The sequence below is a fragment of the Xenopus laevis genome, chromosome 2S, assembly GCF_017654675.1.
Source record: "Xenopus laevis strain J_2021 chromosome 2S, Xenopus_laevis_v10.1, whole genome shotgun sequence".
In the NCBI taxonomy this organism is placed as follows: domain Eukaryota; kingdom Metazoa; phylum Chordata; class Amphibia; order Anura; family Pipidae; genus Xenopus; species Xenopus laevis.
The window spans coordinates 91,847,332-91,867,637 of record NC_054374.1 but is presented as its reverse complement, the minus strand read 5'-3'; the positions used below and the strand labels follow the sequence as shown (position 1 = coordinate 91,867,637).

The 20,306-nt window shown below is 37.2% G+C and overlaps 1 protein-coding gene, 1 long non-coding RNA gene, 7 other non-coding genes and 1 pseudogene across 10 annotated transcripts; 2 read left to right on the top strand and 8 right to left on the bottom strand.

The window, feature by feature from the left end:
• Positions 1-282: 282 nt before the first annotated feature.
• Positions 283-5,269, bottom strand: LOC108709654. 2 transcript variants are annotated; one of them, XR_005965867.1, is made up of 9 exons: positions 5,193-5,269; positions 3,569-3,637; positions 3,229-3,345; positions 2,857-2,890; positions 1,938-2,005; positions 1,681-1,715; positions 1,381-1,415; positions 1,101-1,150; positions 283-378 (listed from the first exon to the last, which is right to left on the bottom strand). It is a non-coding gene; the product is annotated as an uncharacterized LOC108709654 (long non-coding RNA). The 2 variants fall into 2 exon arrangements; XR_001934670.2 differs by lacking the exon at positions 5,193-5,269 and having other exon boundaries at positions 3,569-4,339.
• On the bottom strand, positions 1,221-1,346 carry LOC121400872. The gene has a single exon (XR_005965994.1). It is a non-coding gene; the product is annotated as a small nucleolar RNA SNORA32 (small nucleolar RNA).
• LOC121400858 lies at positions 1,476-1,612 on the bottom strand. Its single transcript, XR_005965981.1, has one exon. It is a non-coding gene; the product is annotated as a small nucleolar RNA SNORA8 (small nucleolar RNA).
• On the bottom strand, positions 1,770-1,906 carry LOC121400859. The gene has a single exon (XR_005965982.1). It is a non-coding gene; the product is annotated as a small nucleolar RNA SNORA8 (small nucleolar RNA).
• LOC121400873 lies at positions 2,697-2,822 on the bottom strand. Its single transcript, XR_005965995.1, has one exon. It is a non-coding gene; the product is annotated as a small nucleolar RNA SNORA18 (small nucleolar RNA).
• Positions 2,961-3,030, bottom strand: LOC121400857. Its single transcript, XR_005965980.1, has one exon. It is a non-coding gene; the product is annotated as a small nucleolar RNA Z40 (small nucleolar RNA).
• LOC121400825 lies at positions 3,404-3,534 on the bottom strand. The gene has a single exon (XR_005965955.1). It is a non-coding gene; the product is annotated as a small nucleolar RNA SNORA40 (small nucleolar RNA).
• On the bottom strand, positions 3,840-3,972 carry LOC121400867. The gene has a single exon (XR_005965989.1). It is a non-coding gene; the product is annotated as a small nucleolar RNA SNORA1 (small nucleolar RNA).
• A 382-nt stretch (positions 5,270-5,651) lies between the features above and the next one.
• On the top strand, positions 5,652-9,669 carry LOC108708938 (annotated as a pseudogene).
• A 7-nt stretch (positions 9,670-9,676) lies between these two features.
• LOC108708937 (ester hydrolase C11orf54 homolog) lies at positions 9,677-18,613 on the top strand. Its single transcript, XM_041584742.1, has 9 exons — positions 9,677-9,710; positions 11,558-11,657; positions 12,316-12,355; positions 12,802-12,928; positions 13,081-13,307; positions 14,715-15,000; positions 15,628-15,656; positions 16,699-16,803; positions 17,218-18,613. Exons 1-9 carry the CDS (start codon positions 9,677-9,679, stop codon positions 17,389-17,391), a joined length of 1,122 nt encoding a protein of 373 aa, XP_041440676.1. The 3' UTR covers positions 17,392-18,613.
• Positions 18,614-20,306: the final 1,693 nt, after the last annotated feature.

Below are 20,306 nucleotides of genomic sequence, written 5' to 3'. Positions count from 1 at the left end.
AGCAGACTAAGGAGGCAGACCCCCACATGGAAAATTTGTTAGAGCTACCAGACCATTTGCATTTAATGGATAAGAGTAGCAAGCTTTTGTATTTCATCTTTGGAGTACCAGGACTTCCACTATTTTTGTTGCTACCCAAGTGCATTATTTGTTCACAACTGCTTTAAACCATTTAGAGCCCCTTCTCTTATATACAGGGTATTTAAAAAGCTTTGTAGCAGTGTTAATTTTCGATTAATTGAGTGAGCAGAAACACTGCTAGTAACACAAAAGCCAAGAAGATACTTCAAAACAATTTTAATGCAAAGACCAATGTGCAGGTTATAGTTCAGAAAAAAAATTTGATTGTAGTTTTAATCACAAGCCTTTTCAGCAAGTCTGTAAACAAGAAAAAAATTTTACATTTAAAAATACAGCATGTGCAGTCCACTAAATTAACAGCTTGGTCTACAGGAAATACAGCCTTGTTTATTAGGAGTTAAAGACAGTGGTGTTTTGACCACTGCTTGTTTCCCAGGAGGAGAGATAAGACAAGGGCAATGGGATACAGGTGTCTATAACAGAGCAGCAATAAGACTGCATCTTAGCAAATCAAAGTCTAGTGGCTGAAGGAAATCAGGGGAGCTCAGAATTACAGGATTGCAATAAGAACTATAAATCGATGGGGTTTTTAAAAGCCTGCACTTGTTGGGAGTTCACCCCTTTAAGGCATAACTTGTTTAAAACAGCATATGATTTCTCTTTGCTGAAATTGCAAAAGAGCTGCTAAATCAATCCGATTGCTAGGGTGCAAATTAACCATGCACTAATTTGTAAGACTGAAATATGAATAGGAGACAATTTAAAGACTAAAATTGAGGCAAATAGAATAGCTTCACAGCAGCTTTTCAAATTACTAGAACATACAAAAAAAAAATCAAAAAAAGCATATTGAGTGTACTTATCTCCTCTATAATAGACCATGGAACACACAAAGTGCCCATAGTATCCTGAAGAGGATTATGCTTTGGGTCACAGCGTAAGAACAGCTGGTTATAAGCCAGATAAGCTCTCTTTGAAGTGACCACTAGAGTACTTACTCTCTTTATCACAAGTCTTACCATAAGCTTGTATTAAATTCTCTCCAGAGCAAGGCAAACATGTCTACCTCCTAAAAACAGAAGAAAACATGTACAGTTTTATAGCCTCATGTAAATGTAACTGCACACACCTATTAAGTTTTGTTCTTCAAAAAGGCCCAGCATTGTACTCATATTGGAACAACAAAGGCCTATTTGAAGTGTTACTTTTTGGTCATGTCCACAGCAAACTATAAACTGCATAAATAGTAGCTTTGGTAATGACCACATCAATTTGTTTTAATATGACCCACACATTTACCTTTGTCACAGCTCCTACATCTCAGCATCCAGAGCCTGAAAAACAAAAACACCTCACATTTAGTCTTTTTATAAACCAAGTTAAGTCTTATTACAGCTTGTATCAGCAGAAAAACCAGGATTTAAAGCATAAAGCCTTAAAACCAACGATGCCAATTGCTGAGTTAGTATAGCACTGCTTATTGAACACCACAACAGGTATTTACCATTGGGTGCAGATACCATCCAGTGCAGACAAAGTACTGTCTGTGTTTTGGTAGTTACCACATTCAATATATTGTAATATGGCCCATACATTTACCTTTGTCACATCTCCTACATCTCAGCATACAATGCCTGAAAAACAACAAACCACCACACATTTAGTCTTTATCCAAAGAGTTCATTTCAGCTTGTATCAGCAGAAAAACCAGGATTTAAAGCATAAAGCCTTAAAACCAACGATGCCAATTGCTGAGTTAGTATAGCACTGCTTATTGAACACCACAACAGGTATTTACCATTGGGTGCAGATACCATCCAGTGCTCATCAAGTGTAGGCAAAGTAATGTTGCTCACCTCAAAGGACAGCCATCATTTAACAGCTTTTAATTCCGTCTGTTTGCATTATAATACCACAGGTGTGCCTGCAAGTGAATATTCAGAAACTGCTTAATGCCTTTTTTTTTTTTAAGATATAGCAATATTGCAGTCAGTAGTTTACATTTTGTTCACACTTAGTCATACAGCAGTTGCATTGTGAAGTGTCATCACAAAAACTGCTTTAAAGATGCAGCCAGCTGGAAGGTCAAACATGAATTTAAAGGGGTGTTTCTCAAACACATTATATTCAGTATATTATAGAGTATATCTGGCAAAAGATCAGAGTTAGTTACCGAAAATGTATGCAAGATCAAGCAATTAAACAAAAGCACTGGTTAGGATTGGACACAGCCAGCTGCTCCTGCACTGCATTGCTTTTTTATTACTGAGAGAAACTGCTCTAATATGCAGTTACCCACAGAATGTTTAAATGTTAGTACTTTAAAAATGTGTGGAGTAAACACTCCAGGGATATACTTGCACACAAGCCTAAAGTCATATGCTGGCAAGCATGGGTCTCATAAAGGGCATCTTGCTGCATGTGGAGATCTCTGCTGGAAGACCATATATCTGAAACACAGTAGCCTGTAGGCTTAACAGTCTATGCTAGGCTAGAGTGGGCAGCAAGGAAATGTGGACACTTTAATTCAACTCCCTATTCTGGACTTTGAAAATGTGTTGCTTCAAGCTAAGAGAAGCCAACAGTAATTTGAACTTACTGAATTTTATTGCGTATAGTGTTATGCAGATTTTACCCCCACTAAAGAAATTAGCAGGTAATGCAAAACTACAATGTTTACTCTATGAGGCGTTTCCAACGATATGAACTTACAGCAAAGCCCCATCGGGATAGACCTCAAAATATATTAAAACAGAAAAATATTAAAGTTCTAACCTTTAAACAGCAAAGTTTGCTTTTCAAAACCCTCCTAGGAGTGGAGAAAGGGAAAAACTGTTAACCCCTGAAAACAGACAGGATAGTTGCACATTTCTAATACAACAAGTTCAGAAAGGCTTTTATCAGTCACTGGTTCAGAGCAGTTGAACATTGCCATTCATCAAAACATGGATAAAAAAAATTAAAAAAAAAAAAAGGCACCAAAAAAAGCTGAAAGAAACTATTCCTAAACACTAGTTATTGCTTTCCACACAAGGCAAAGACATCTTATGGCAGGCATAGACAGTGTCTCACTATTGGAAAGGATCACAAGCAATTTGTAATATTGGTTACTATTTTGTGCAAGATCACCACAGCAGTTAAACTCACCATGCCACAGCTGTAAGTGAAGTAGTACTGATCAACCCTTCGATTTAGTGATCAATTTTGCATTACAGTCATGAGTATAGAACTCAAGGACGCCAGGAGAGGTCGCCTGAAATGACCCTAGAAAAGGGAAAAAAAAATGAGATTCCTGGAAAGTGAGAAAATAAAAGTGCAAAAAAGTATCCCTTCCCATAAGTAACACAACTCATACTACACAATGAGTTGTGGGTTGCAAGAAAAGGTTTTGATATAAGCACTTATTTTAACTTTGTACCCATTGTAGGCCAAAAAATAAAAGGTTTAAGTGCTAGGTTCAAGATTACAAACTTTATTTTCAACTTACTTGATGGAGCAGTATTTCTTCTGCAGAAAATAAGCAGCATGTTATAGGATCCCATTTCCACATCAATGCCTGAAAAGAGTGCATAGTATTAAGATAATATTTTGGAGAAAGTGCATTCAGACCATTGATTTTAGTAGTCCAAAAAGCATTTCACTACACCTAGGCTTATTCCAAGGCAGGCAACACCTCAAACAATTTTTTTCAGCAAGTTCAAAAAGAATAAAAAAAATCATAAGTAGACCTGCTTAGGACATTGTTCTAAACATTATGAAAATGTGGCAGGTCTCATTGTCACCAGTGCAATTTGTAATTTGCATGATGAAAGCAAAACCTGTATCTTAATATTGCCTTAAACTGAGATGGGCACATTCACAACAGAGTGTGTCTAGATATTCAATAAGGCTTGGTTAAAAGCTACACAACACCACTCGCTTCATTATGTACTATTCCTGCCTATAGTTTTTAAAAAGGAAAGTTTTAGTTTCAGATTCCATATAAAGCTACACATTTCAATTTACCACTTCCATTACATACAACAGGGGCTCAAACAGTCTGGGAAATAGACCATTGAAATAATGCGGCAGTAGCCAGTTCACCTCCCAAAATTTCTTAAGTGGTCACCAATATATGTTTAAAGTAGAACAGTGCATGAAAGAAAGGCTTTGAGGGAAACACCCTTCTTTAGATACTTAAAGGAACAGTTCCGTTTCAGTGTACAAATAAAAACTAGGTAAACAAGTTGTGCATAAAAAATGTTTGTAATTTATAAAGGCTGGATGTCTTAACACCACAATTTCCTGCTTTTCAGCTCTGAGTGTGTGTGTGTGTGGGGGGTGGCACATGGGACATAACTTCAGTGAGTTTGCTTTTAAATCTGAGCTGAACGCCAAGGATCAATTGTAAACATGTGGCCCCACTCAAGTCAATGATTGGTTACTGCCTGGTAACCAATCAGTGAAAACAGAGAGCTGAAAAGCAGGAAGTAGTGTTCTGGCTATTATATTATACATCCAGTCACTCCAGCCTTTATACATTACATTTTTGACTGACTATTTAGAAACTTTTTTTTTAAATTTTATTTATTATAGCCTCTCTTTACCAAGTTTTTATACTGAACAACTCCTTTAAAGAAGACTACAGGTATGGGATCATTACCCAGAAAGCTTTGAACTACAGAGGCTGTCTCAAGTATACTCCATTATAACCAAATAATAAACTTTTTAAGATGATTTCCTTTATCTCTATACATAAAATAAATAAAAAAAAGGGACCTTGTACTTGACCCAAACGAAGATCCAATACATATGTATTGGAAATAAAATCAGCCCAATGGGATTATTTAATATTTAAATGGATTTACTAGTAGACCAGATATAAAGAGCCTAAGCACAGAAAGATCCGTCATCTGGATCACAGGTCCCAAGCAGCCATTACTAATATATTGCACCGCTGACACAAAGTCAAGAGAGACGGTAAAAGGAAAGAGATAATCTCTAAATAAAAAAACATACAAGCTCCAAATATATTTGTGTATATTAAAAGCTCGCCTAATAAATAAATGTTTCTGAAATGGGGCCTGGACAAGAACAATTTCTCAACCACATTGAACCCGTTCTATACTTACCACGTGAAGCAGGAAACAGAGAAAGAACGAGGCGCACGAAGCCTATTTATACCACCACGGCTCAGCGCGGGGCGTGGCAAATAGTTCGACCTGACGTTCTTCTATAGGCGGTCGATCCAGAGAGTCTCGCGATGTCAAAACACAAACGCCATATTGGTATAGGTGCGAAGCGAAAGATTCAGTGCGCAGACTCATAGAGTTTTGTCATATTTCTGCGGCGCAAAATATGCTAATAGTGTGGCTAGGAATTTAGTATTTTACATTTAAGTGTTCCCAGAGATTCTTTTCATAGTCCTGTCAGAGCAAAAAAAAAAAAGACAGTACGCCTTATATTTGTTTCTACTTAGGTTACCTTAGTAGTTGCACGCATGAGAATAAAGGGGAGAATAAGATCACGTGTGTGGCTATGAGAAGGAATTCTGAGCCTGCGTGCAGCGTTGTAAATGTTTGATGAAGAAAATGATCCAGATGCAGAAAGCTATGATGTTCTTCAAAGTCAAGAACTGTTTAGTGATTCAGATTCAGATTGACCATACAAAAGCCCATATTGGACAGTTAGTATGTAATAAAATGACTGGCTTTGAAAGGAGAACTAGGTCATTTTTGTTTCAAAAGGCAGTGTCACATTGGTCTATTTGTCGCCTCAGGATTTGGTAGCACTGATTGGGGGACAAAATGCTGGACATCATTGTTATTCACTTATGGGTGACGGTGCGTGGGACATTTCCTGCATAAAACTGCATACACAAGTGCTGGAGAATATCTTTTCCTGGGGGGGGGGAGTGAAAGTCACCAGAGGTAAAATATACGAATCACACAAAAATGCTTTTTGGCCATAGACGTTACAATTACGATCTTTCCTGGAAAAGATCTTTCCAAGAAAGTTAATTTGTTTCAATACACATGTGTAGAGCTGAATCGTCAGCTATACAAGTAGAAACAAAAGAATTCTACCTATATCTGACCACTCGGCATTAATAATGGCTTTTGTTCGGGTGCTTTCAAAGGCTATCGTCCTTTAAGGGATGTATACATTGAGAGTTACTTAGCCTAATATGATTTTACATGTTAAAAAATTGAATGTAGTAGTTTTTAGCATGCACTCTTGCATTTTGGGTATAGTAATTTTGGGTATAGCTGGAGGGCCACCATCTGATATATGCTATTACATAATTACATGCAGTAGATGATGCAAAAATAAAAGAGCTTGGAATAAAATCAAATAGCTGTTAATGGGGGCAACTTTATAGTTTGGGAAAAGGCTGCAGCACTAACCACCATGAGCATGAACAATGGGACACAGTTTGAGAGAGCTGCCAACAGAGAGAACCAAGGAGCTTTATTCCCCCAAATGTGTTGATAGGGTGTAGCACATGGGAAGCACCATTGTAGCATTTTTTAGACCCTGTTATAGGCATAGGTGTGTGACTGCTATTGCTAGTTAATTGGATTCAAACAATTACATTTCTTCAAAATGGTTGCAACTTTCAAAAGTGCCTCTGCTGCCTGCCCCTAAATCTGTCTCTATTTGATGATATACCAATTTCCTTTAAAACAGTAGTTTTTTATTCATTTTCTTTCTTCAGCATTTCTGAATCAAGCAATAGCCTATTCCAGATTGACGCAACCTGCACATCTTCAAGACTTCAAGAACCAGGAGGCAGAGAGCTGCAAATAAACCCAAATACCTGTTGTCGTTGCCATCTTTATCTGACTCCTTAGACTTTGAACCAGTACCCAAGTATCTTCCCCTCAAAAAGATCTTTGAGCCATTTAGGAAAAAGAAAAAAAAAATACAAGGACAAAAGGCAAAAGTGTAGAAAGTATTTAATGACAGAAAAAAACACAGAACCCTTCCAACAAAAAAGTTTACTATATCTTTGAAATTAAAGTATTATCAAAGTAGAGAAATAAGTGTTAAGTTCCCTTTTACTGGCCAAAAAATAGTTGCAGTTTAAACGGTATCTTCCTTATGAGGTGAGATTTTTATTTATTTTCATTTGAATCTTTACTAGATAATTTTATCCATTTGTATAATGCAAATAGAATAAGTGGAACATACAATTGCCGTAACAGTTTAAAATGCTCCACGTCCACTTACTGGCATTCATTTCAGGGACTATGTTTTTCTAGTAAGGTCACTTCCATTTTCTATTTATTCCAATAGAATTTTTATAAGTGAATTTATTAATTGGGGAACTCTAACATTGTCAATTGATAAATACACTTCTAAAAATCCCATAGGCATGAATAGAAAGTGTGTACATTTTTCTGTGGGGAGCTCTAAATTCACACTTTGATAAATCTGCCCCTTAGTTTTGAGTAGCTCAGTCTAAGGGTTAGAACCTTATTAGAATTGAAGTATCTGTTAGAATAAAAAGAAGGCAGGTCTTATATTTTATGCATTGTAGCGAGATATATGTAAAATATCTAGACCCTTGAAATAACATACAGTTAATTAGGTGGGGCAAACAATTCTTTTTTCCATCAATATTACAATTAAATAAATATATTCAAAAATAAGCAATTTTATGAAAACCATCAGTCTTATTAAACAACAAATGTAATACAAGTAACATAAAAGTTAGAAATTAGTTATGAATGGAGATATCTGTTTTTTTTCTGTCCAATAGGCACTTTGATTTTATTGCACCTTATCTGTTGTATAAACTCACATACCTATTCAGTCTTGTGCTATGTTCAATGTACTTGAGTTAATATACACTGGGCAAGCAAGGCATATCAAGTGAGAGCATTTTTAGATAAAAATCTCATGCAGAACATTTTAAAAATGCAGACTAAAGCTGGCCATAGATTTAGCCTTCATATCGGACGAACAATCTTTCAGTGCCATCTCCCGACCTGCCACTAACCATTCAGATCAAATAAAGTAGTAAAAGAACAGATCAGCCTATATTCTGTCCTTGACAGCAATCGTTCGAAAGTTATGTCAGACAAAAGCTGGTGACAGTCTCCCACTAATATCGTCAGATCGGCAATACATGCAGAGACATTATCGGTAGCCGACAGGAATTTTCTAACCTGTCCTATCAAATGAACGACCAATTGCCATCTCACGAAAAATCGCATGAAATGGAGATTCATATGATCAAATCCTTGCGTCTATGACCAGCTTAAGGATGTATTATGTGTTTAAAGTAACATATTTACCTCTTGCTGGTAATAGCACTTTACTCTCACAAAGCCGTTTATTCTTAAAGGTGTAGTTCACCTTTAAAGGAGAAGGAAACCCTTTTGCAAAAAAACCCCGTACCCCCCACCCCACGTAGACCCCCTCCCTCCTCCCCCCAGGCTAACTACCCCCCCAGTAGTTTGTGTAAGGGTTTCCTTCTCCTTTAAGTTAATTTTAGTACAGAATTTTGTTAGAAACTTTTTATTTTATCTTTTTTTATATTTGCTAAATTAAATACATTGTTCTTTCCAGCTTTCAAATGAGGGTCACTGATCCAGCCAAAAACTATCCAGCCAAATTGTAACCTCTAACTGTTATAATTTTTATTACTTGTTTCTATTGTGGATTTCCACTGTTCATAGTTAAGCCACTGATAGCTGCTGAAATGAACAAAAAACAAAATAATTCAAAAACCAAAGACGGAAAAAAATGAAGACCAAGTACAATTTGTCTAGGAAAATCGCTGTCTACTGCTGTCTACTACTACCTCTTTAACAATAGTAACAATAGTAAACTGTATTAGTATTGGGTCAGGGAATTCCATATGGTTTTAAGTAGGCATACTTGTACAGGTATGGACCTGTTATCCAGAATGCTCGGGACCTGGGGTTTTCCGCATAACAGATCTTTCTGTAATTTGGATCTTCATACCTTAAGTCTACTAGAAAAGCATGTAAATATTAAATAAACCCAATAGGCTGGTTTTGCTTCCAATAAGTATTACTTTTATCTTAGTTTGGATCAAGTACAAGGCACTGTTTTAATATTACAGAGAAAACATTACATTACAGGGCAGTTTTATCAAAGGTTGAAGTGAATTTTCAAATGAAAAAAATTTGAATTTCAAGCTTTTTTGTGTACTTTGGCTAGGGAAAAGTAGACTATATTTCGGTTGGTCTTTTCGAGTTCGAATTTCGAAGTTTTTTAAAATTGAAATTCGACCCTTGATAAATATGCCCCTACAAGTTAAATTTTAAAAAAAATTGGATTATTTAGATAAAATGGAGTCTATGGGAGACGGCTTTTCCGTAATTTGAAGCTTTCTGGATAACGGGTTTCCTGATAACAGATCCTATACCTGTACAACTATTGCATATAGTTTGATGCAGATATATTCAGCCTGTTAATAAATAGAATTTCTTTTCACCAGCAATCTGTTTTTGGTGGATTTCTGAGTTATACTGAAAAGCTTAATATGATCGACATCTGCAAAATTCGTTAAAGGTCATGGATTTAGGTGAAGATTTGGAGAATGAAAGTTCCGAAATGCGTAAATATGGGTAAATGCATCATGTTTGACCTATTTCACCTATCATTGAACAGATGTAAGGTTTATTAACAGTTGGTCAGCAACTGAGCTTTATCCTGAAAGATGTAATTAATACATATACATTTATAATACACAAAAGCAATGAATATCTTGTATATTATATCCTTATAAACAGTGAGTTCTGATGTCATCAGTTATAAACGGTGAGTTCTGATGTCATTTCTGTCATATGACTCACTGAAATGTGTGTATTATAATAAAGTACCCCCAGTTGCAAAATATGAGGATATTAGAAGTTATCTCAGAAGTTATCTCAGAGTTGCATAACCTGTATAAAAACACTCGGCCTTTGGCCTCATGTTTTTATATGGTCATGAAACTCCTCGGTAACATCCTTATATTTTACAAGAGGGGGTACTTTATTCACTATATAATACGCAAAAGCCATGAATATCCTGTAAATTATATCCTTATAAACGGTGAGTTCTGATGTCATCAGTTATAAACAGTGAGTACTGATGTCATTTCTGTCACATGACTCACTGAAACTTGTGTATTATAATAAATAAAGTACCCCCAGTTGCAAAATATGAGGATATTAGAAGTTACCTCGGAGTTCCATGACCTGTATAAAAGCACTCGGCCTTCGGAGGGGGTACTTTATTCACTATATAGTTTACAGGTTTGTGTCATATAGGGAATAATGAGGAAACTCATATACTGTATTTCCTGTTCCTATAGGAAATAGGAACTCCGTGTATTGTTGTGCAGCTCCTGATGACATCACTGCTGGCAATGAAGCAGCACAAGAAGTGTTTCTGTGAAACTGCATTTGCCAATAGATGGGAGTGGTGTTGAGGAAAGCTTCTACAAGGGTAGTGAATAGAAGAAAAAAGCTTTGCAGCTCAGCACGGCTTGAGAACAGGGAGAGTAGCGTAGAAAGGAAAGTACAGGTATGCATGTTCTTTTTCATTGTAAACTGCACAATCTTAAGAGTTTTATGCTTCATTAAAGCACTTTAAAAATTAGCACTAATGTTCTAGATGCAACAGGTCCCTTTATAGAAAGAAGCGACCCCTTGTTGCAAAACAAACATATCACTCCTCTGCTTCATTATGAACGAAAGCCAGCAATTAATAATAGTTTGGGTATGCAGACAATACTGAAGACTGAAAGGTTAAGCTGCAACTGCTGACTGAGCAGAACTGATGTCACATGTCTCGGGGTACAAAATGATTCTACTTAGAGCCCATGTACTTGTCAGTGTTGATAGGTGAAGGGAACCCTGCATGCCTGAATGATTCACAAGGCAGGATTGAAAGGGATTGCAAGTTGTAAGCAAGCCATGAAGTTATCATCTGCTCAGGGCAGGCGAACAGTTTATGGCTTCCTTGCACTATGCAATCCTTTGCACTCCTGTTTGCAAATCAAAATGTGGCAGAATCTATGTATTTATAAAGCTATTTGTTAAATAAACAATTTCTTTACCCCTAAGCAATATATGTATACTGTATACCTCCAGAACATTACTCTCTCTTGACTGGAATGGTGGTAGTGGAACTTTTAATACTATTATTCAAACCCCAGTAGTACAAACCTGTAAAGCGTATGATTTCATATTAATAACTGTCATGTTGGGCTTCCTAACAACCCTTCATCAGAACAAATGTCTCTGCAACTCACAAATGTGTTCCAGTAGCACTGGCTACTATGAGGTATTGTCATCCATGTGCAGTGGGAGTCACCATAAAATGTTTACAAAATATATTTTAAGTTGTTTTTTAGAAAAGGTCCACAAAATATATTTTAGCTGTTCTTTGCTTTTTACTCAGTTCTTATTGTTTTGGACATTTTTTAAAATTGATATAAGATGACTTTTATGTTATTTTTTTATGGTCTTAGTTTTAAAGAGTGGACTGCTGAAGAATTTTGCAGATGTCACAGTCATAGAAACTGAATGTCCAGACCTGTCTAAGGAACCCTTTGAATTTCCTGTAAATGGGTAGGTAATGATGAAGGAATGTTACAATTTCAAATGGTATGCATTTCTTAAAATTCCAACCCCTGGCAATCCGAAACACAGGGGAGTGCTCTGCCTATCCTACATAAATTAACAGACACTGAATGCTTTTCAACATTAAATATAGCTTAATCAGTGCCGGGCCAGGTCTGTCAGTTGCCACAGGCAACCCAGCTGGCCGTTGGCAGTTTAGGTCCCTAGCGCAGCTGTGCGCAATGGCGCACAACCGAGGACTCGCGTGCGCAACCGTGCGTAACCGCGCGCAACCGTGCGTAACCGCGCGCAACCGAGAACGCGCGTGCGTAACCGTGCGCAACAGAGGACGCGCGTGCGTAACCTTGCGCAACCGAGGGCGCGCGTGGGTGGTCGAGGGCAAAACACTCTCACTTCACAGAGCGCACCCACTTTTCAATGTGGTAACAGTTGCCGGACTAGGGGTAGGCTGCATTTAAGGTAAGTGCCTGGCGCCCCCAAGCTATGCGCCCTAGCCAAGTGCCTCTTGTGCCTACTCCTAGTTCCGGCCCTAAGCTTAATAGAGACTGCAGAATCCAGAAATATTTGTACACTGCAAAGTGTAAGCCTTAGTTTTGTCTCTGATAATTGCAGGGTTTATGTGGAAAATAGAGAATTGCTGATGTAGGTGGTGTTCCATACTTGGTGCAATGCCACGTCTTGATAAAGTTGGTCTTTCTAACAGAGCTATTTCTTTATTGTGAATTGCTTTTAATACCTGTAAACGTTTTCTATAACTGATGGATAAGTATTATTAGCATTTTACTATAAGTATTATTAGCCACACTCCTGTGTATTGAAATAACTAGGTTACTGTATGTGGCTATGTGTTTCTAATGATACCCAGTCAAATTGGGGCTTTTATTCCGATAACCCAAAAATTGCCTTATATTTGCCTTGCTTCAGCTGCTGCTTCTCCCCAGAAGATTCAAATATTTGGGTCAAAACCAGAAACAGAAAATTTTAAGCAATTTTTTAAGAAAAAACCAACATACTACATGTGTTTCTATAGTCTATAATCTAAGTAAGAAGATTGACAGCATGTTCCTAAACTGCCAACAATTAATTGATGTAAATGATTAATTAACCCAACACTATTTGTTTTTACTTACAGGTTTACAATGTTAATTCAGTGGCCAGGAAAATCGGTCTTCCTGGGGCCTACATCTTAGGTGCTGGAGCAACTTCACATAAAAGTCTGGGAATGAATGCTGACAAGAAAACAAGATTAGCAGAGCAAGGTGCATTGATGATCTCTTGAGATGCCCCAGTGTCTTCTGCAGTGCTGATGGGCTGGTACAGACATAATGAGGTCACCACGCAATTATGGCGCAATTACATCACTTGGAAGTCCCAGGATCTGAGTAGCCCCTTACAGTACTTTCCTTCTAAGTAAAGCCTCCGGACCCCAATAATATCCTGGGAGATAGGCAGTGGAATAGGCTGATGAGACATCATGGAATTGATTCCTCTGGGGACAACAGGCAGTTTAGAAGCTCCACTCCTGAAGGCACAGAACCAGGAAGAAGCCTGCTCTACACCTTTCACATAGCTTGGCAGAAGCCCACTCTGCAGGGTACACAGAGTCAGGAGGAAACCCCCTCCCCTAGGGCGAGCAGGGTCAGACAGAAGGCCCCTCTCCAGGGGGTGTAGGGTCAGGAGGAAGCCCCTCTCCCAGGGACACAGGGTCAGTTGGAAGCCCCCCTCTCCCAGGGACACAAGGTCAGGTGGAAGCCCCACTCTCCAGGGGTTACAGGGTCAGGCGGATGCCCCCTCTCCAGGGAGCACAGTGTCATGTGGACCATAATGTAGTTAGCTATATAGACATCAAAATATTTTGGCCCTGTATTAGTGAACGGAAGCTGCTCTGAAAGCAAAGCATGGCACAATACCCAATACATATTCATATACAATACAGTATTAGGGGGTTATTGACTAAAACTCAAATTGTTCTCATTATTTTATTAAAACAAATTTGACCTAACAGCCATCCACAATTTTACCTTATTTATCAATAAAATAACTTGAAAATTTTGGTGCTGGAAAAAGACTTGATAAAATCGCGAAAAAAATTTGAATCGCATTATTTTTTCAGATTTGAGGAAATCTCAGAATTTTTTGGATTATCGTCCAAAAACCACACATTATTCTGATTATGATATGAAACCCAGAGCAGATCATGATATCTTCCAATTGTAAAAGGGATATCTGCCATTGACTTCTACATGACACAGCAGGTTTGAAATGGAGTATTTTCAAATTCAGACCTTTAGCAGCCACAAGGTATAATAAATTCCAAAAAAAAATTGCGTTATTTTCCACTAAAACCTTGTGTCTTCCCCTTTAAAAACCCCTTTAAAACGTGACCAGAAAAATGTGGGATTTAGTAAATAACTCTCCTTGTACATATTTAGCTGTAGCTTTAAAGCTTTTACGCTTGAAATGACAACATTTCAGCTTAGATTGTTTTAATAACATGAAGGGGCAGTTTCACTAAGGGTCGAATTTCGAAGTAAAAAATACTTCGAAATTCGACCCTCGAATTGAAATCCTTCGACTTCGAATATCGAAGTCGAAGGATTTAGCGCTAATCGTTCGTTCGATCGATCGAAGGATTTTTCGTTCGATCGAACGATTAAATCCTTCGAATCGAACGATTCGAAGGATTTTAATCCAACGATCGAAGGAAAATCCTTCGATCAAAAAAAATTTAGCAAGCCTATGGGGACCTTCCCCATAGGCTAACATTGACTTCGGTAGGTTTTATCTGCCGAAGTAGGGGGTCGAAGTTTTTTTTAAAGGGAAAGTACTTCGACTATCGAATGGTCGAATAGTCGAACGATTTTTACTTCGAATCGTTCGATTTCGTTCGAATTCGAACGAATTTAACCAATTCGATGTTCGAAGTACCCAAAAAATACTTCGAAATTCGAATTTTTTTCATTCGAATCCTTCACTCGAAGTTAGTGAATCTGCCCCGAAGTGTTTTATATTTCAGGGGACTCTAATAATACTGATGCATTTTAGCATGCTATGTTTTCCTTTTTGCTAATTTTCACTGTACAAGCAGAAAGTGCAGGCACAGTAGCTGTTAATAAGAGTTATGTAGCTAGCGTCAACCCTGGTGTTGGAAGCTGTTTGCTGGAGAAATATAGGGATAGGAATAATGACAACAACTTTGGGCTCCTGTATAACCTCTATGCCTGTGAAGGGAAAACAGGAAAGGTAAGTATACCCAGTGTTATCATTTGCTTGGTTGGATTGATTGGTTCATTTAAATCAGAGGTACCCAGGCCAATGAGGAGTGTAGTTTGTAGTTAAGGTAGATCAAGGCCACACGTGAGGAATGACTGGAGTGTTCAAGTTTATATGTTATAAGACTGAAGAAGTGCTCAATACTGGCCCTCATCTTCTTGCTCTTTCTGTTAATATTTAAGGATTTTGGTGTCTTAGAGGTATACCTTAGTTGGAGCCAACAAACGTTATATATTTAAGAATATATTAATATGTTCAAGCCTATTTATTTTGTATTATTATTATTATTAATAATAATTATAATAATAGTTGTACTTATTTATGTATGTATTTATGTTACATTGCCAGTTTATATCTAGCCATTTACATGACAGTACAAAATGAATTAGAAATTTATATTAGATGAGCCCATAGCCTGCCATGGAATATGATATTTCAGACCAGTTGTTCTGAAATACCAAATCCCTGAAGACTTGTGACAATAAGGAAAGCTAGTTTGATTAAATTGATTGGATTGGTTTTGTAAAATGCAAAACTAAAAACCTTTGGATTGATCGGATTGGCCTATTGTTTCAATCAAATTTATAAATGAGTTTGATCAAGTCCAGCCAAGATTGAATGACTCAGAAATCTGCAGCAAATCTGTGGAACTGGCCATTCAATCATTGTTAAATTTGTCCTTCAGGTTTGACCCTTTTGCAATTGTCCACCACTGTACAATAACTTTTGTTGTTATTGATTTTAAAGGTCATTGAAGTTAATTTTATTGAGAACAATCCACAAAGGAGGCCACAGCATAACACAGGTTGCAAATACTATAAGTCATCATATACTCACCATCAGGGCTGGACTGGGAGAAAAGCAGCCCTGGCAACAAAAAAAAAATCAAAGCAGCCCACTTCAGGTATGGAATTGGTTATCTGGAAACCCTTATTCAGAAAGCTCCAAATTATTGAAAGGCCTGTGTAATAATAAAACAGAACCTGAGCCAAACTAAAATATAATTATTTATACTGAGACCTATCTAGCTCCTAAGGCCTACATGCTGGTTCCCTCTCAACAATTCCACAGGGAATCTAGTCCCTCTGATCCTCTAGTCCAAACTGCTCAGCTAAATTGTCCTAAAGGTTAACTGTCTCTCCTAGAGAGACTTATAACAGGAGATTGCTCACACTTACTAGATTCTGCACTTCTCTGGGGTTTCCACTCTTGACTCCCCTTCTCTTTGTAGAGTCTCAGGTATAAAGTCCTTAAAAACCATAAATATATATCTTTACACACTGCCACCTTGTGCCTAAACTAAGGAGAGCTAAAGGTCATGAGCTGACCCATGAACAGGAGACTTAAGCTGGCCATAGACGCAAAGATCCGATCGTACGAATCAACATACTTTTTCTAACCTGTCCGATCGGCCAAACGACCGATCTCAGCCGGCCGAAAAATGTCGGGACTCTCCACACATGGTCCGAAAATCGTACCGATCCACGATTCGTACGATCGGATCGTTGCGTCTATGGCCAGCTTTATTCCTTCATAAACTAAGAGGTCGCCAAACTTTAGAGGACTAAAAAATTAAAGGAGAAACTATTAACCAGTGTTTATTTTTTGCATCAGAGAACACAAATGATAATCAGTGTACTTGCATTAGCAAAAGCTAGCACACTCTTAAAAAGTATTCCATTCTTTCAAAAAAAAAAAAAAAACCTTGTATTTTATTTTTGCAAAAATATTTAATTTATGACAGCCCCGAGAATAGTCTGCTTGTCAGTTGAATTCTGATGAAGATGTTAATGGCTGGTTGAAGTTTTATGAGATGACGGCTCCTCTTATATGCCAGTTAGTTTTTGTTTCACATGATCCCGTAAGTCTCTGTTTACTTATTCATGGTATTGTTATCAGTTCCTCCAAGATATCAAAAGTAAAGGTATTTTGGTTACTCCACACCCCTTTTAGAAGCCAATATGCAGTCAAATATGCTAAAAGATGATATTCATCAGCTATCACTTGCAGACTGTTTTCTATTATTGCTTTGTGCATTTTTATCTATCTCAAAAATGTCCAATATTTTTTCTTGCCACATATGAGGATACAGTAGAAGGTGCACAGAAATATTGTAATGATTGCTTTTAAGTCAAATGCTTAGGAATCTATATTACTGTGTGGCAAAAATCCAAAAGGGATGCCTTTCATACTGTTATAAACATGAAAGTGGAAGAAGACAATCCATATAGGCTAAACATATTGTTTTATTTATTTATTGTCTTTGGAAATGCAGGGTTATGACTTATGCCTAGAACACACGCATTGCTACAGTCACCATGTAGAAGGTGGGCACTACCATTATGATACAACCCCAAATACATTGGAGTACCTTGGCTATTTTCATCCTGCAGAGTTTCTGTATCGCATTGATAAACCATCTGATACTCACATGGTTGGAAGGGATTAGATTTGCTTGTTCTTTGTAGTCAGATCAAACTGTTAATATGAAACTTGAAAAAAGTTCTAAAAAGTCAGTTTTATGCAGAATCAATATATTTTTACTGACTGCTAATGTTGAATTAGCCTTGGTAATAAATAGAAATCCTCCCAGATTTTAACAGTCTCTTTATTTCCATATTGCCCAGAAAAGGATTGTCACGATTGTTGCAGTTTAAATCTGGGATTTATAATTTGGAGACGTGTTAGAGCACAGCGTTTCCGCTGAACTGTAACACCCCACTGAACAGAATGGTGTTTGACAGCTCAAAGAAATCAGATTAATGACTAATGACACATTCATCCAGGGTCGGACTGGGCCTACGGGACACCGAATAAAAACGCCCCCTGCCAGCCGAGACCCACTCCCTGGATAATCTTCCTGCCGTCCTGCTGCGACCTCCCTTCTGGGCTGCGGCAAAAAAAAAAGCGCGTGTGCGTAAAAAAGGTTCATGAGCATAAAAAAACGTGCACGCTCGTCAAAAAATGCACACGCAGTGGGGGGCAGGGGTCCAGATGGGGGCCCTGGGACAGCATTCATCTGCTTTTATTAATATGCAAATGTTAAACGACTTCCTTGACAATCACTAGAAATTAATTGGATTTCACAATTCAGTCCTGTAAGCCTGGTCCTTCACTCTTTTTTTATTTCAACAGATTTTTTATTAAACATTTTGTATTTTTTTTTTTTAAGATTAGGAGTCTCTTCAAAGGTTTTAGGTAATGGGAGACGAGGCAAACGGTAATCAAAATAATGTCCTGCCTTGCAAACGACACTTTCAGTTATGGGAAAACAACAATATTCAATGTAATTTTGTGTAATGTCTTTAAAATTGTGCTTTATTTCTGTCTAACATGTCCTCTGTAATACATGTTAGCTGTGTATTTCTGCTGGCCTGATTGGAATGAATATGATCTTAGTAGGCAACACCCAGAAAAGGAGATGACTGGTTACTATATTCATTCATCAAGTTCAGTTACTGTTATGGAATTATATCAGTAAATATTAGTTAATAGTAGTTATGTTAGGATCATTGTTTTATCCCCAACATAACAAGTGTATTTATCATCTGACAGGGAAAAAAATCATATTTGTGTCCATGTATATTGTTTATTTGCTGTGATTAAAAAATAAAATGCCTGCTTTGCTAATCAATAAAAACATAAATAAAAATCAGAGATGTGCAGCTCATTTCTAGCCTATACAACAGATAATTCATCATACATATTCTAACTTTAGATGTCTAATTTAAGACATCTATGTGTCTCTATATTTTATCTCTCTTGGGAACAAAGTATATAGACATCCCAAACCAAGCTGTGGATAAGATGGATGATCCTAAAAGCAGTGATTCATGAACATGGAGTACGTTGTATATTGAACCTAGTTTTATTCAGTTAACCAAATAAAGTTGAGTTCTAAATTAACCTTCTAGTATTATTGGTTCCTACACAGGCCTGGACTGGAATTCAAAATAGGCCCCAGCATTTCAAGTAGACAGTTACCCTAACAGCCCCACACAAGCCCAGTAAAGAGCTACTGTCTATAGCAGGAGTCCCCAACCTTTTTTACCCATGAGCCACAGTCAAATGTAAAAAGAGTTGGGGAGCAACACAAATGAAAAAGTCCCTTTGGGGTGCCAAGTAAGGGCTGTGATTGGCATTTGGTAGCCCCTATGTGGACTGGCTGCCTACAAGAGGCTCTACTTGGCAGAACTAGGAACAGTATAATCCCTTTTCAACATGAGTTTAAAGAATAGACTTATGCTGAATGTACTTTTAGCCAGTTTTTTTAATCATGAGAAATCAGTTTTTTGTCATTTTTGAGCTAAACAGGGATACTAAATCTGCTCTATATTTGGTTGGTCCTTGGGAGGTAGATCATAAGATTACCAGTACACAGATAATCTCCCTACATAATGGACTCCTGCTAACAGAACATTCACAACAAAGGGAAAACAAGGGGGTTGTATACTAGTAATCTATCTGTACTGAAATTCATTTAAATGTTTTTGCAGTTTATTTACTATAAGCCTATTTATTAATCACAAAAACTATATCGTCTTATAAACCAATGGTGTTCATCTTCTTCCATGTTTTTCTCCCTAATCTGTTGGAAGACACATTCCAGGGCCAAATGGTATCAATATAGTATCATTATAATCATGTAATGCTAATTGAAATCACAATGTTTTTACCATAATGCATTGTTTGTGTCGGCTCAATATGCTTGAATGTATCAAACACTTTCTGATGAACTGGCACCATCAGCTTTGATAAATGTTTTCATTTGTTAAAACTCCTCTGACAATCAGATATATATATATCTAAATATATAGGGGTATAATCATCAAAAAGTGAAGTTAGAGATCACCACAGTCAGCTAGAGTAAAATACCGCCTCTCTCCATTCATTTCTATGGGATTTTTAAAGGTGTATTTATCAAAGGGTGAACTTTACCAAATATATATCATTATTAACCTTTTGTTGGCCGTCAAAAGATTTTTACTGGTTGCATGTCCATGTCTGTGTATAGTCATAATGTGAAATCTCTATCTTTTACCTAGACTTTAGAGGAAAAAATATAAAATGACCTTTGTTTCACAGAGCCAAACGATTTGGAATGTGAGAACCTATAGGCGATTGACATCAACATTTTTTGGGCAAAGACTGGGCTATTTTATTAAATCCTTCTTCTGTCATGATCTCCCTTGCTCTGTTCTGACATTTTCATGTCTGTGAAAATGATAGGACCAGTCTTTAACAAGATTATTAAATATGTTTATCTATTTCACTATTTTTGACATAACTATTCTCTTTTTTAGAATGTCATTGTGTTTGAACAGCAGCATGTAATTTGGCATTGTAGTTTGATAAGATTCTCAG

Excerpts from the sequence above, each read along its gene's own strand:
- LOC108708937 (XM_041584742.1), top strand. The coding sequence starts at position 9,677 with ATGTTTGACCTATTTCACCTATCATTGAACAGAT. Across the intron at positions 15,001-15,627 it reads GCCAATGAGGAGTGTAGTTT|GTTTGACCCTTTTGCAATTG; the intron begins GTAGTTAAGGTA and ends TTTGTCCTTCAG. Across the intron at positions 16,804-17,217 it reads TTTTTGTTTCACATGATCCC|GGTTATGACTTATGCCTAGA; the intron begins GTAAGTCTCTGT and ends TTGGAAATGCAG.